Source organism: Prinia subflava, chromosome 8 (genome assembly GCF_021018805.1).
Source record: "Prinia subflava isolate CZ2003 ecotype Zambia chromosome 8, Cam_Psub_1.2, whole genome shotgun sequence".
NCBI lineage: Eukaryota > Metazoa > Chordata > Aves > Passeriformes > Cisticolidae > Prinia > Prinia subflava.
The window spans coordinates 6989049-6998876 of NC_086254.1; the positions used below are offsets into that span (position 1 = coordinate 6989049).

Here is a 9828-nt window from a genome sequence, read left to right on the forward strand (position 1 = left end):
AAACAAAACCACAAGAGCGCGTGTCCCTTTCGTGCCCGTGGTGTGGAGGGCTCAGGACCCCTCCGTGTCCTGCTGTGGGTGATGGCTGCGACACGAGCTGCTCTCTGTGGCAGGAGCAGGACTGGGAGCTGTATCCCCCTTCCAGCCTCGCTCGGGGGCACAACCGTGGCCTCGGGCTGCCTGCAGGAGTGTGGCACCCCTGGGACACCTCTGAGTCAAGGAGGGCACGTAGGGTCAGCGAGGACACCGCAGTGTGTGCCCCAGAGCCCAGCCTGGCCAGGGCAGGCTGCAGTGGGTGAGGGGCCGTGTGTGATGTGATGTTGAAGCTCCCCAAACTCCTGGGGTGGCTGTTCCCAGTGCGGTGGGTACCAAACCCCGCGAGGGCTGTGCCCGGTGGGGTGCTCCCCAAGTCCCCAGGGTGGCTGTCCCCGATGTGCTGCACCCCAAACCTATCGGAGGGGCTGTCCCCGGTGTGACGCTCCCCGAGCCCCCGGGATGCCGGCACCGCTCCATCCCCCCCGTGCGGCGGCGGCGGGGCGGGAGGCGGGGTCCGGGCGGGGGGCGGTGGCGCTGGCGGTGCCTTCCCCCGTCGCGGGGCGGGCTCAGCCCGGTCCCACCGCTCCGTCCGGCCCCCGGGCGGAGCCGGGCGCGGAGAGCGGAGCCGAGCGGGCGCGGGGCGGCGGCGGCGGGCGCGGGGCGGCGGCGGCGGGATGCCGGGCTACGACTACAAGCTGCTGGAGCGGCCGCGGCGGCGGGTCCTGTGCCCGCTCTGCGGGAAGCCCATGCGGGAGCCCGTCCGCGTCTCCACCTGCGGCCACCGCTTCTGCGACACCTGCCTGCAGGAGTTCCTCAGGTGAGACCCCGCATCACCCCACGGGCGACCCGACCTGATGTTACTCCGCGCACCCCTAACCCTGTGGGGGACCCCGGTCGCGCACCCCGCACCGCCCGATCCGGGGCTCGCAGCTCAGGCGGCAGCGGGTGCTCCTCGCCACCCTCCCATCCGCCGCGGCCCCGGGGTGCGGTGTCCGGGGGTGCCCCGAGAGGGCTGCGGGGGCCCGGGGCCGGTGTGGTGCGCGGGGGTGCGGATGCCCCGGGCCCGGGAGGGAACGCGGGATATCCCGGGAAGGGGCGCGGGGTGTCCGGGGGTGCGGGGGTCCTGGGGAAAGATGCGGGGTGCCCGGGGGCGCTCCGGGCCGAGGAACGGCTGCGGTGTGCCCCGGTAAAAGATGCGGAGTGCCGCGGGAAAGGTGCGGGGCGCCCAGGGCTGCCTCGGGCCGGGAAAAGGTGCGGGGAGCCCGGTGCTGCCCCGGGGCAGGGAGGGGGTGCGCGGCGCACCCAGCCCGTGACAGGCGCCCCGCGGGTGCAGCGGCCCGTGGCCCCTTTCGCTGAGGAGGAGGAGGAAGAGGAGGGCCGGGTGAAGCCCGGAGCGGCGAGTTTCGAGATTCGAGCTTAACCCCTTCCTGCCCCGGTCCCGCTGGAGGAAGTGGCCGGGGGTGTTTTTGGGGAGGGGTGTACGGCCACCCCGGTGTCCCCGTGCCCGCGGGTGAGCGCCACCCGGCCGTGTGCGCTGGCCAGGAGCGAGGAGCCGAGGCCTTTTCCGACCCCTGCGGTTTGGGATCCCCGGTACCGGTGGCGGCAGCCAGGGGACACGTGCGGGGCCGGTGCTGTCCCGGTTCCCAGCCGCCGCTATCGGCACGTCCCGGGGATCCCGGTGAGGAGGTGCCCGTGCTCACTCCGGGCGGTGACAAGCGTCACCCCGGGCCTTTCCCCGCCGGAGCGACCTTCGCCCGGAGAGGCTCCCGGGCAGCCCCGTCACCGGGGCCGGTTTCTGTGAAACCGGGCGTTCCCCGGGGCACGTGTCAGAGCGCATCTGTCCCCCCTCCCCCGCACCCTTCCCGCCGGCACCTCCGCTCTGCCGGGGGGAATGGCCTCGGGGGTCCCCCCGAGCACAAACTCTTTGCCCCGGATCAGTTTGGGGACCCCGCGGGCTGAGCCATCCACCCCCGCCGCGGTGCTGGGAAGGGGTGCCAGGGGGTGCCGGGGGGTCCGGGGGATGCTGGGGTTCCCCTCCCCATCACCTCAGTGTGCCCCAACTCGCCGTGAAGGTCAGAGGCAAGGACGGTCCCCCCGGGTGCTGCCTCAGCACATTCCCTGCCCGGCCAAGCGTGAGGAATGGGGAGGCTTTGTCAGGGATTAGGCGCTGGCTTCGGGTCATCGTCCCACTTCCCCTCCAGCCCCAGCACCCCAACACCGTGCACGGGGTGCAGGCACAGCTGGCAGCCCTGGAAAGGCAGCAGAGTGATGCCAGTCAAGGGGCAATGCCAGCCACGAGGCAGTGCCACGGGCTCCCCGGGTAGGGCCTGGTGCCTGGCCCCGTCTGGGATCCCCTTATCTCGGTGCTTCCCTGATGACTCCCACAAAACCACCTGCAACAAACAGCGCGGGCACGTGCCAGAGCTGATTGCAGCCCTTCTCCACGAGGATCACACCCCACAGGGCTGCGGTTCCTGGGGTTCACTTCACTCCCAGCTCGGGGTGGTGGCCACAGGGGACATGACCGGGCCGTGGCCGGGCAGCCTGGGCTGGCGCGTGCCCGGCGGCGCTGCTGGCTCCGTCCCGGCGTCTCACATCCACTTGGCAGCTCTGGTAGAGGCCACGCCGGTGCCTGCCAAGGGCATGCAATGATTAGATGGGCACAAGGGCTGTCCAGGCAGGCCAGCCTTGTCCAGTGTCACTGCAAAGACACCAGAGCCACAGGGTCCCTTTGTGTCCCTGCTGATGTCCCTGAAGGTCTCCCACCCCAGTGTCCATCGGGGACGGTGCATGGGCACCCTCCCCTACCCCTGGGCACCCTCCCCTACCCCTGGGCACAGTGATGTGCGGGCCAGAGGTGATGGTGACTCCTGGCCAGCCTTGTCACTGCCTCCTTGGCTGGGTCCCTGTCTCCACTTTGTGCTGCTCCTCTGCAGGTCGGGGCTGAGCAGGGCCCTTCCCTCCTCGTGGTCAGCTCTCGGGAGGACCCCCTCATGCTGGGGGCCCAGCAGGATGGGGACCCCTCCGGGGCAGCTGCCTGTACCCCATCCTGACTCACCGTGGTGGCTGCTGGGGCCATTTCCTGTGGAGGAGCCCCAGGGGCACCATCAGCGCTGCACATCTGGCGCCCAGCTGTTGTCCTCCTCCACCTCCCCTGGGCCCCGGCACCTGGGGCGGCTGTGGACGCCCCGGCGCCGCCAGCACCCTCCTTAATCCCAGGGGACGGGATGGGCGAGGGGCTGCCGGGGCTCCAGATGGTGCCACGCTCGCGGCGGCTGGCCCAGGCCCCCGGGGACCGGGGCCGCCGTGCCCGGCTGGGGCCTCCGGGGCTGCCTGGGGGGGGTGTCTGGCGGGGGCATTTCCCAGCTCAGACAGATGGAGCAGGATTAGAGCCGTGGCTCCCCCAGGGTGGAGGCTGGATTTGGTACGGGGTGAGCACTCAGCAGTGCAGGGACAGGGCCAGTGTCCTGGGGTGGGATGGCAGGGGCCTGGTGGGACACCGTGTCTGTGTCACTGGTGATGCCCCACTCCCCAGCCCCGAGTGATCCCGAGCCTTCTGTGTCTTGCAGTGAAGGCGTCTTCAAGTGTCCAGAGGACCAGCTGCCCCTGGAATATGCCAAGGTGAGCCTGGCACACGGATGGGTACCCTGCTCCAAGGAGACATCCCCACCAAGGGGCCGTCCCCAGGCCGTGCACAGCGCCTGGCACGGCCGCGCCGGCCTGGCACGGGCGCCCGGGCGGAAGCAAGAGCCCTTTGTGCCGCGGGGCCGGGGAGCGGAAACCCGCTCCCGACAAAGGGCGCTTGTTGGTGTGCCCAGGGGGGATCCGGCCCTGGGCAGCGTGCCCAAGGCTCCCAGCCAGGCTGTGCTGGGGGCTGTGTGCCCCTGCAGCCCAGTGCAGGATGCTGATACCCCCCTGCTGCCCCTCCAGATCTACCCCGACCCCGAGCTGGAGGCGCAGGTGCTGAGCCTGGCCATCCGCTGCATCCACAGCGAGGAGGGCTGCCGCTGGAGCGGGCCCATCAAGCACCTCCAGGTAGGACCTGGGAGGATTGAGGTGGGGCCAAATGTGTACCCCGTGGCCTTCCCATCACTGTCCCTTTGTCCCCCAGGCCCATCTCGGCACCTGTGGCTTCAATGTGATCCCCTGCCCCAACCGGTGCAGCGCCAAACTGAGCCGCCGTGACCTTCCCGAGCACGTCCAGCACGGCTGCCCCAAGCGCAGGGTCAAGTGCGAGTTCTGTGCCAGCGACTTCACTGGGGAGGCCTTCGAGGTGGGCAGTGCTGGGGGGACACTGTGGGGGACACAGCTGGCCAGGGTGCCACGGTGGGCATGGCTGTGCTGGGGGCGTAGCCGGGATGTGTGGGCACCCCAATGGGCTGCAGGGCACCATGGGGGCACAGCCTGGGTATGGGGACCTGTGGGAGACACATCATGGCAGGGACAGCCTTGGGGGGGTGTGGACATGTGGGCTCCTGGTCATTGTGCCCTCTGGCACAATGGGTGGGGGCACCGTGTGTCCCCATCCCTGCCAGGGATGAGGGCAGCCAGAGGGTGATGACATTGTTGTGGTCCCCAGGGCCACCAGGGCACGTGTCCCCAGGAGAGTGTGTACTGTGAGAACAAGTGTGGGGCCCGCATGATGCGGCGCCTGCTGTCCCAGCACAGCCTGTCTGAGTGCCCCAAGCGCACCCAGCCCTGCACCTACTGCTCCAAGGAGTTCGTCTTTGACACCATCCAGGTGAGATGGGAGCCCATGGGGACCCTCACCCTGCTGGCTCCCAGCCCCAGCTGACAGCCCCTCTGCCTCCCCAGAACCACCAGTACCAGTGTCCCCGGTACCCTGTGCCGTGCCCCAACCAGTGTGGGACACCCAGCATTGCCCGGGAGGATGTGCCCACCCATCTCAAGGAGAGCTGCAACACTGCCATGCTGCTGTGCCCCTTCAAGGAAGCTGGCTGCAAGCACCGGGTGAGTGCTGTCCCTGTCACCAACCTGCCCTGCCACCTGTGCTGTCCCTACCATGTCACACCTGTGCCCCACACCGCTCCTGCCCTGATGTCTGTCCCATCCCTTGTAGTCAGTCCCATCCATGTGGCTCCATGGCCTCACCCCTATGTTTGCCACCCAAGTGTCCCCCTGCCACTCCAACCAGGTGTCCCTGTGCCACCCCTGAGTCCACATGACCTCCCTGTGCCATCCTGCTCCAGTACCCCCATGCTCCCATGACATCTTCCTGTCATCCCCATGGCACCTTCTCTCCTGGCCCTTGTCCCCACGCTGTCCCTGGCACCCTCCTGCTGACGGTCCCGCTGCCCCCGCAGTGCCCCAAGCTGGCCATGGGCCGGCACCTGGAGGAGAGCACCAAGACCCACCTGGGCATGGTGTGTGCCCTGGTGAGCCGGCAGCGGCAGGAGATCCTGGAGCTGCGTCGGGACGTGGAGGAGCTGTCGGTGAGCAGTGACGGGACCCTCATCTGGAAGATCGCCGACTATGCCCGCAAGCTGCAGGAGGCCAAAGCCCGCAGCAACTACGAGTTCTTCAGCCCCCCGTTCTACACCCACAAGTACGGCTACAAGCTCCAGGTGTCGGCGTTCCTCAACGGCAACGGCAGCGGGGAGAGCAGCCACCTCTCCGTCTACATCCGCGTGCTGCCGGGCGAGTACGACAACCTGCTGGAGTGGCCCTTCTCCTACCGAGTCACCTTCTCCTTGCTGGACCAGAGTGACCCCTCGCTCTCCAAGCCCCAGCACATCACCGAGACCTTCCACCCCGACCCCAACTGGAAGAACTTCCAGAAGCCGGGAGCCTCGCGCAGTTCCCTGGACGAGAGCACGCTGGGCTTCGGCTACCCCAAGTTCATCTCCCACGAGGACATCAGGAAACGGAACTACGTGCGGGACAACGCCATTTTCATCAAAGCCTCGGTGGAGATCCCCCAGAAGATCCTGGCCTGAGCCCCGGAGGGGGACAGGGTGTGACTGGGGCACCCACCCAGGGGTGCCCCAGGTGGTGCTGAGCCCCTGCCCGCAGCCGGTGCCCCCGGCTTGGGGACGCTGCGGTGGCACCGCAGTGGCTCTCAGGACAGGCAGGGGCTGTCCTGTCCCTCTTGGGGCTGGGATTGTCCTGCTGCCCCTGGGGCAGCCCCTCCTCAGGTGCCCGGGGGTGCCGGGGGCTGGGCCCCCATGGCCCCTCCCCGAGGTGCCCAGCAGCCCTCGCCAGCCTCGCTGGGGACCCTGCAGGACCCCACTGCCCAGAGCCATATTTTGTAAACTGGTGCTCCCCAGGTTGTTATTTATTACCCCGGTCTGGGGCTGCTGCCCCCTCCCCACATCTTTTTCTTTTCAATAAACTTTTCTTGTATTTATTACGGCCGCCTGAACGTCCTTGCTCAGCCTGAACCTCCTTGCTCTGCCTGCCGGGGTGGGGATGGCGGAACCGGGGAATGCTCCAGGGTGCAGCCGTGGGTGCTGGGGACAGGGAGAGCCGGGGGGCACGGAGAGGGGTAATCCCTGACCCACATCCCGGCAGCAGACGGGCTCAGATGGAGCCGGTTAATTCGGTAATCACCGGCAGCAGCGGGGATGTGCGGGGCTGGGGGGGTCGCCAGCCCCGGGGGGCTGTTTCCATGCAGACACCCCTGTGTCCCATCAGCCGCTCGTTAGCGCTGGGTAATTAACGCCCCGGGGGAGGGCGGGGTCGCGAGCAGACGGGGCAGGCGATGGCGGGGGTTTCTAGGGCAGACTGGGGGGGGTCGGGCTGGGTCAGACCCCAGGTCCGTGTCTGAACCCCCCCCCGCCCGCCCCTGTCACCCTGGCAGCAATGGGGGGGTCGCTGTCTCTGCAGGATAATCCCACAATTGCATTAGTGCTGCTCCGGTTTAATGTAATTAGCCCCTAATTAGCTGCACCCTGCGGCCCTGGCTGGGCTGGGGGGGCAGCACTGCCGGGGGTGTCCCCATACCCCTTTTTGCACTCCCAGGAATGTCCCCGGAGCAGATCCCAGCCCGGTGTGGCAGGGGAGCTGGGCAATGCTCCTGTCCTTGCTGGTACCCTGTGCTGGTGCCCAGTTCCTGCCCAAACTGGTGCCAAATAGGAGCCCACAGCACTGCCCAGTGCCAGCCCGTACTGGTGCCCAGTGCCATTCCTGCAGTGGAGGGAAGTGCAGGTCCATACTGGTGCCCAGTGCCAGCCTAGAGTGGTGCCCAGTACCAGCCCATACTGGGCCACCAAACTGGTACCTAATGCCAGCCCATTCTGGTGTCCAGCCTCAGCCTGTACTGGTGTCCACAGTGGCACCCAGTGTCACCCCAGTGTCACTGTGCCAAGTGCCAGCCCCACACCGATCCCTGGTGCCGGCCCCTGATGTCGGACAGTTCTTGTCCCTACTGGTGCCTGCTGTGCCCAGTACCAGCCTGTACTGGTGCCCAGTGCCAGCCCAAACTGCTGCCCAGTAGCAGCCTGTACTGGTGCCCAGTGCCAGCCCAAACTGCTGCCCAGTAGCAGCCTGTACTGGTGCCCAGTGCCAGCCCACAGTGGTGGCAGCCCCAGCCCATACTGGTGACCCGTTCTAGCCCATACTGGTGCCCAGTGCCAGCCCAAACCCCTGCCCAGTACCAGCCTGTACTGGTGCCAGTGCCAGCCCAAACTGGCGACTGTTGCCAGTCTATTGCCAGCCCTTAGTGGTGCCCAGTATCAGCCCATACTGGTGCCCAGTTTGAGCCTGTACTGGTGCCCAGTGCCACCCGTGTGTTAATGTCCAGTGCCAGCCTGTACTGGTGCCCCAGTGCCAGCCCACACTGGTACCCGGTTCCAGCCGGTCCCGGTGTCCCCGTGTCCCCCTCCCCGCCCCGTGCTCGGCTCGGTGGCGCCGCCGCGTGGGGACCGAGGGGAGGGAAAGGTGTCAATAGAAATTTACAGCCTTAAAAATTTATATTAATGAATAATTATAATAATTATAATGATTATTATAACAATCATTATAATTATTATAATAATGCTAATTATTAAATTAACGAATTGCTATCATTAATATTAAATATGCATTTTATCCTTACACAATTTATGCTTGTTTTTTGTTTTATAGTTAAGATATGCATTTTATATATAATATTTTATTTTAAAATTTATATTTCATATAGTATATACGTGTGTTTATACTATTATATCAAATTGCATATATCAATATAATTGTGTTACATAATATTTTAGTGTTTTATGTTACATAATTTTCTATTATAGCAATTTTAACTGCATACACATCTTCCACACTTCGTATTTATCTGACATTTGATTTCTATTTAATAGCTATTTATGATTTTTATCCTTGTATGTTTATATTTTGTATTTATTATGCATATTTTATTTATATATTATTTGTGTGTATATATACACATACCCCATACACACACAGAGTACAGGGGCAGCCCTGTCCCTCTGACCAGGCCACACACAGCGTGTTGATTTTCTTAAAAGAAAATCAAATCAAAATCCATATATAATTTATGAACTAAAAGTGGGAGGCGGTGCTGGAGGAAGCCTGGACAGCAGTTCCTGGATGAGCTAAGGAAAGCAACGGAGGAGAAAAAACAACCCTGGGAGCTTGGATTTGTCCCTGTCCCCACTTCAGGGACCAATTCCAATTCTGCTTTCCCTGCTTGGGTTGTTTTCCCCTTTTTCCTGCCCCTTTCCAGCTCCAGCAGTGGGATGTGCCATTGGGGGCTGCATTCCCGTTTACCTGGGCACGTCTGGAAATGTCAGGTGGATCTTGGAGCACCTCTTAACCTTCAGCGCTCCCAGGGAACGCGGCAGGGCCTGGCTGCAGAAAAGCAGGAGGGGGAGATGCTCTCAATGCTCAGGGAGGAGAGGGAGACAAATCGATCTTTGCTGCTAAATTTAGCCTCAAATACCAAGTTTAAAAATAAACTTCCTGGAAACTTGTTGGTTTGAGGGTTTATTCTAAAGGTTTGTGCTGCCAGCTCACTCCCTGCTCTGTTGTCCCAACATGGCTGGGACGCTGGAAGGAACTTCAGAAGATGCTCAAATCAGAGAGAAAAATCTTATTAAATACCCAAAAATCGAGGGAGACCCCACCTGGAGGGCCCTTTGCCTGTGTAAGACCCCCACCACAGTGGAGATGTCCTAAATAACCCCCAAACCTTTTTAACCTCCTTGGGATTGCAGACAGGGAGGATTTTTGGCAAAACCACTTCACCTGCTCACACCATAGAGCCCTGATTTGTGCTGATTCTTGATGCTTCTTCTTCAAGACAATGACACCAGACATTGATATTGTAAAGGGGCAAAAATGTGAGAAAATTTTGCTTTGCACATCCTTTATTAAAGACCCATCTGGGCCCTTTCCCTCCCCATCTGGGACTGAGGGGTTTGAGGGCAGTGAAAGCTGACACGACTTCACAGCTGTTTTTTAGTGCAATTTCACTTCACTATTGGTACATCTCAGGCTTGCAGCCACTCCAGCAGAATCAACAGCCTGTACCCAATTGCTTTGAAATTAACTTAAACTAAGCAGATAAAACAGTCCAGTAATTTTATTGCAATTTGGCTCTGCTGAACGTTGAAGAGCATCCAAAAGGCAGCTCCTGCTGGAGCCAATGTGTGCTCCAAGCACAATGTGCCCCTTTCCTTTGGCTCCTCCACCCTCTGGACAGCCCCAGGACCTCACATGGAGCAGGATTTTTTACAGCTCTGAATTTTTGCAGCATCCCCAATGTTGTTCCTCTCCAAAGCTGCCAGAGCTGCTGGAGTTTGCAGAGAACATCTGGGTGTTGCT

The 9828-nt window shown here is 62.7% G+C and overlaps 1 protein-coding gene across 1 annotated transcript; it reads left to right on the forward strand.

The window, feature by feature from the left end:
* The first annotated feature begins 613 nt into the window (after positions 1-613).
* TRAF4 (TNF receptor associated factor 4) lies at positions 614-6403 on the forward strand. Its single transcript, XM_063402643.1, has 7 exons — positions 614-853; positions 3606-3657; positions 3967-4071; positions 4148-4309; positions 4616-4777; positions 4852-5007; positions 5361-6403. Exons 1-7 carry the CDS (start codon positions 711-713, stop codon positions 5991-5993), a joined length of 1413 nt encoding a protein of 470 aa, XP_063258713.1. The 5' UTR covers positions 614-710; the 3' UTR covers positions 5994-6403.
* Positions 6404-9828: the final 3425 nt, after the last annotated feature.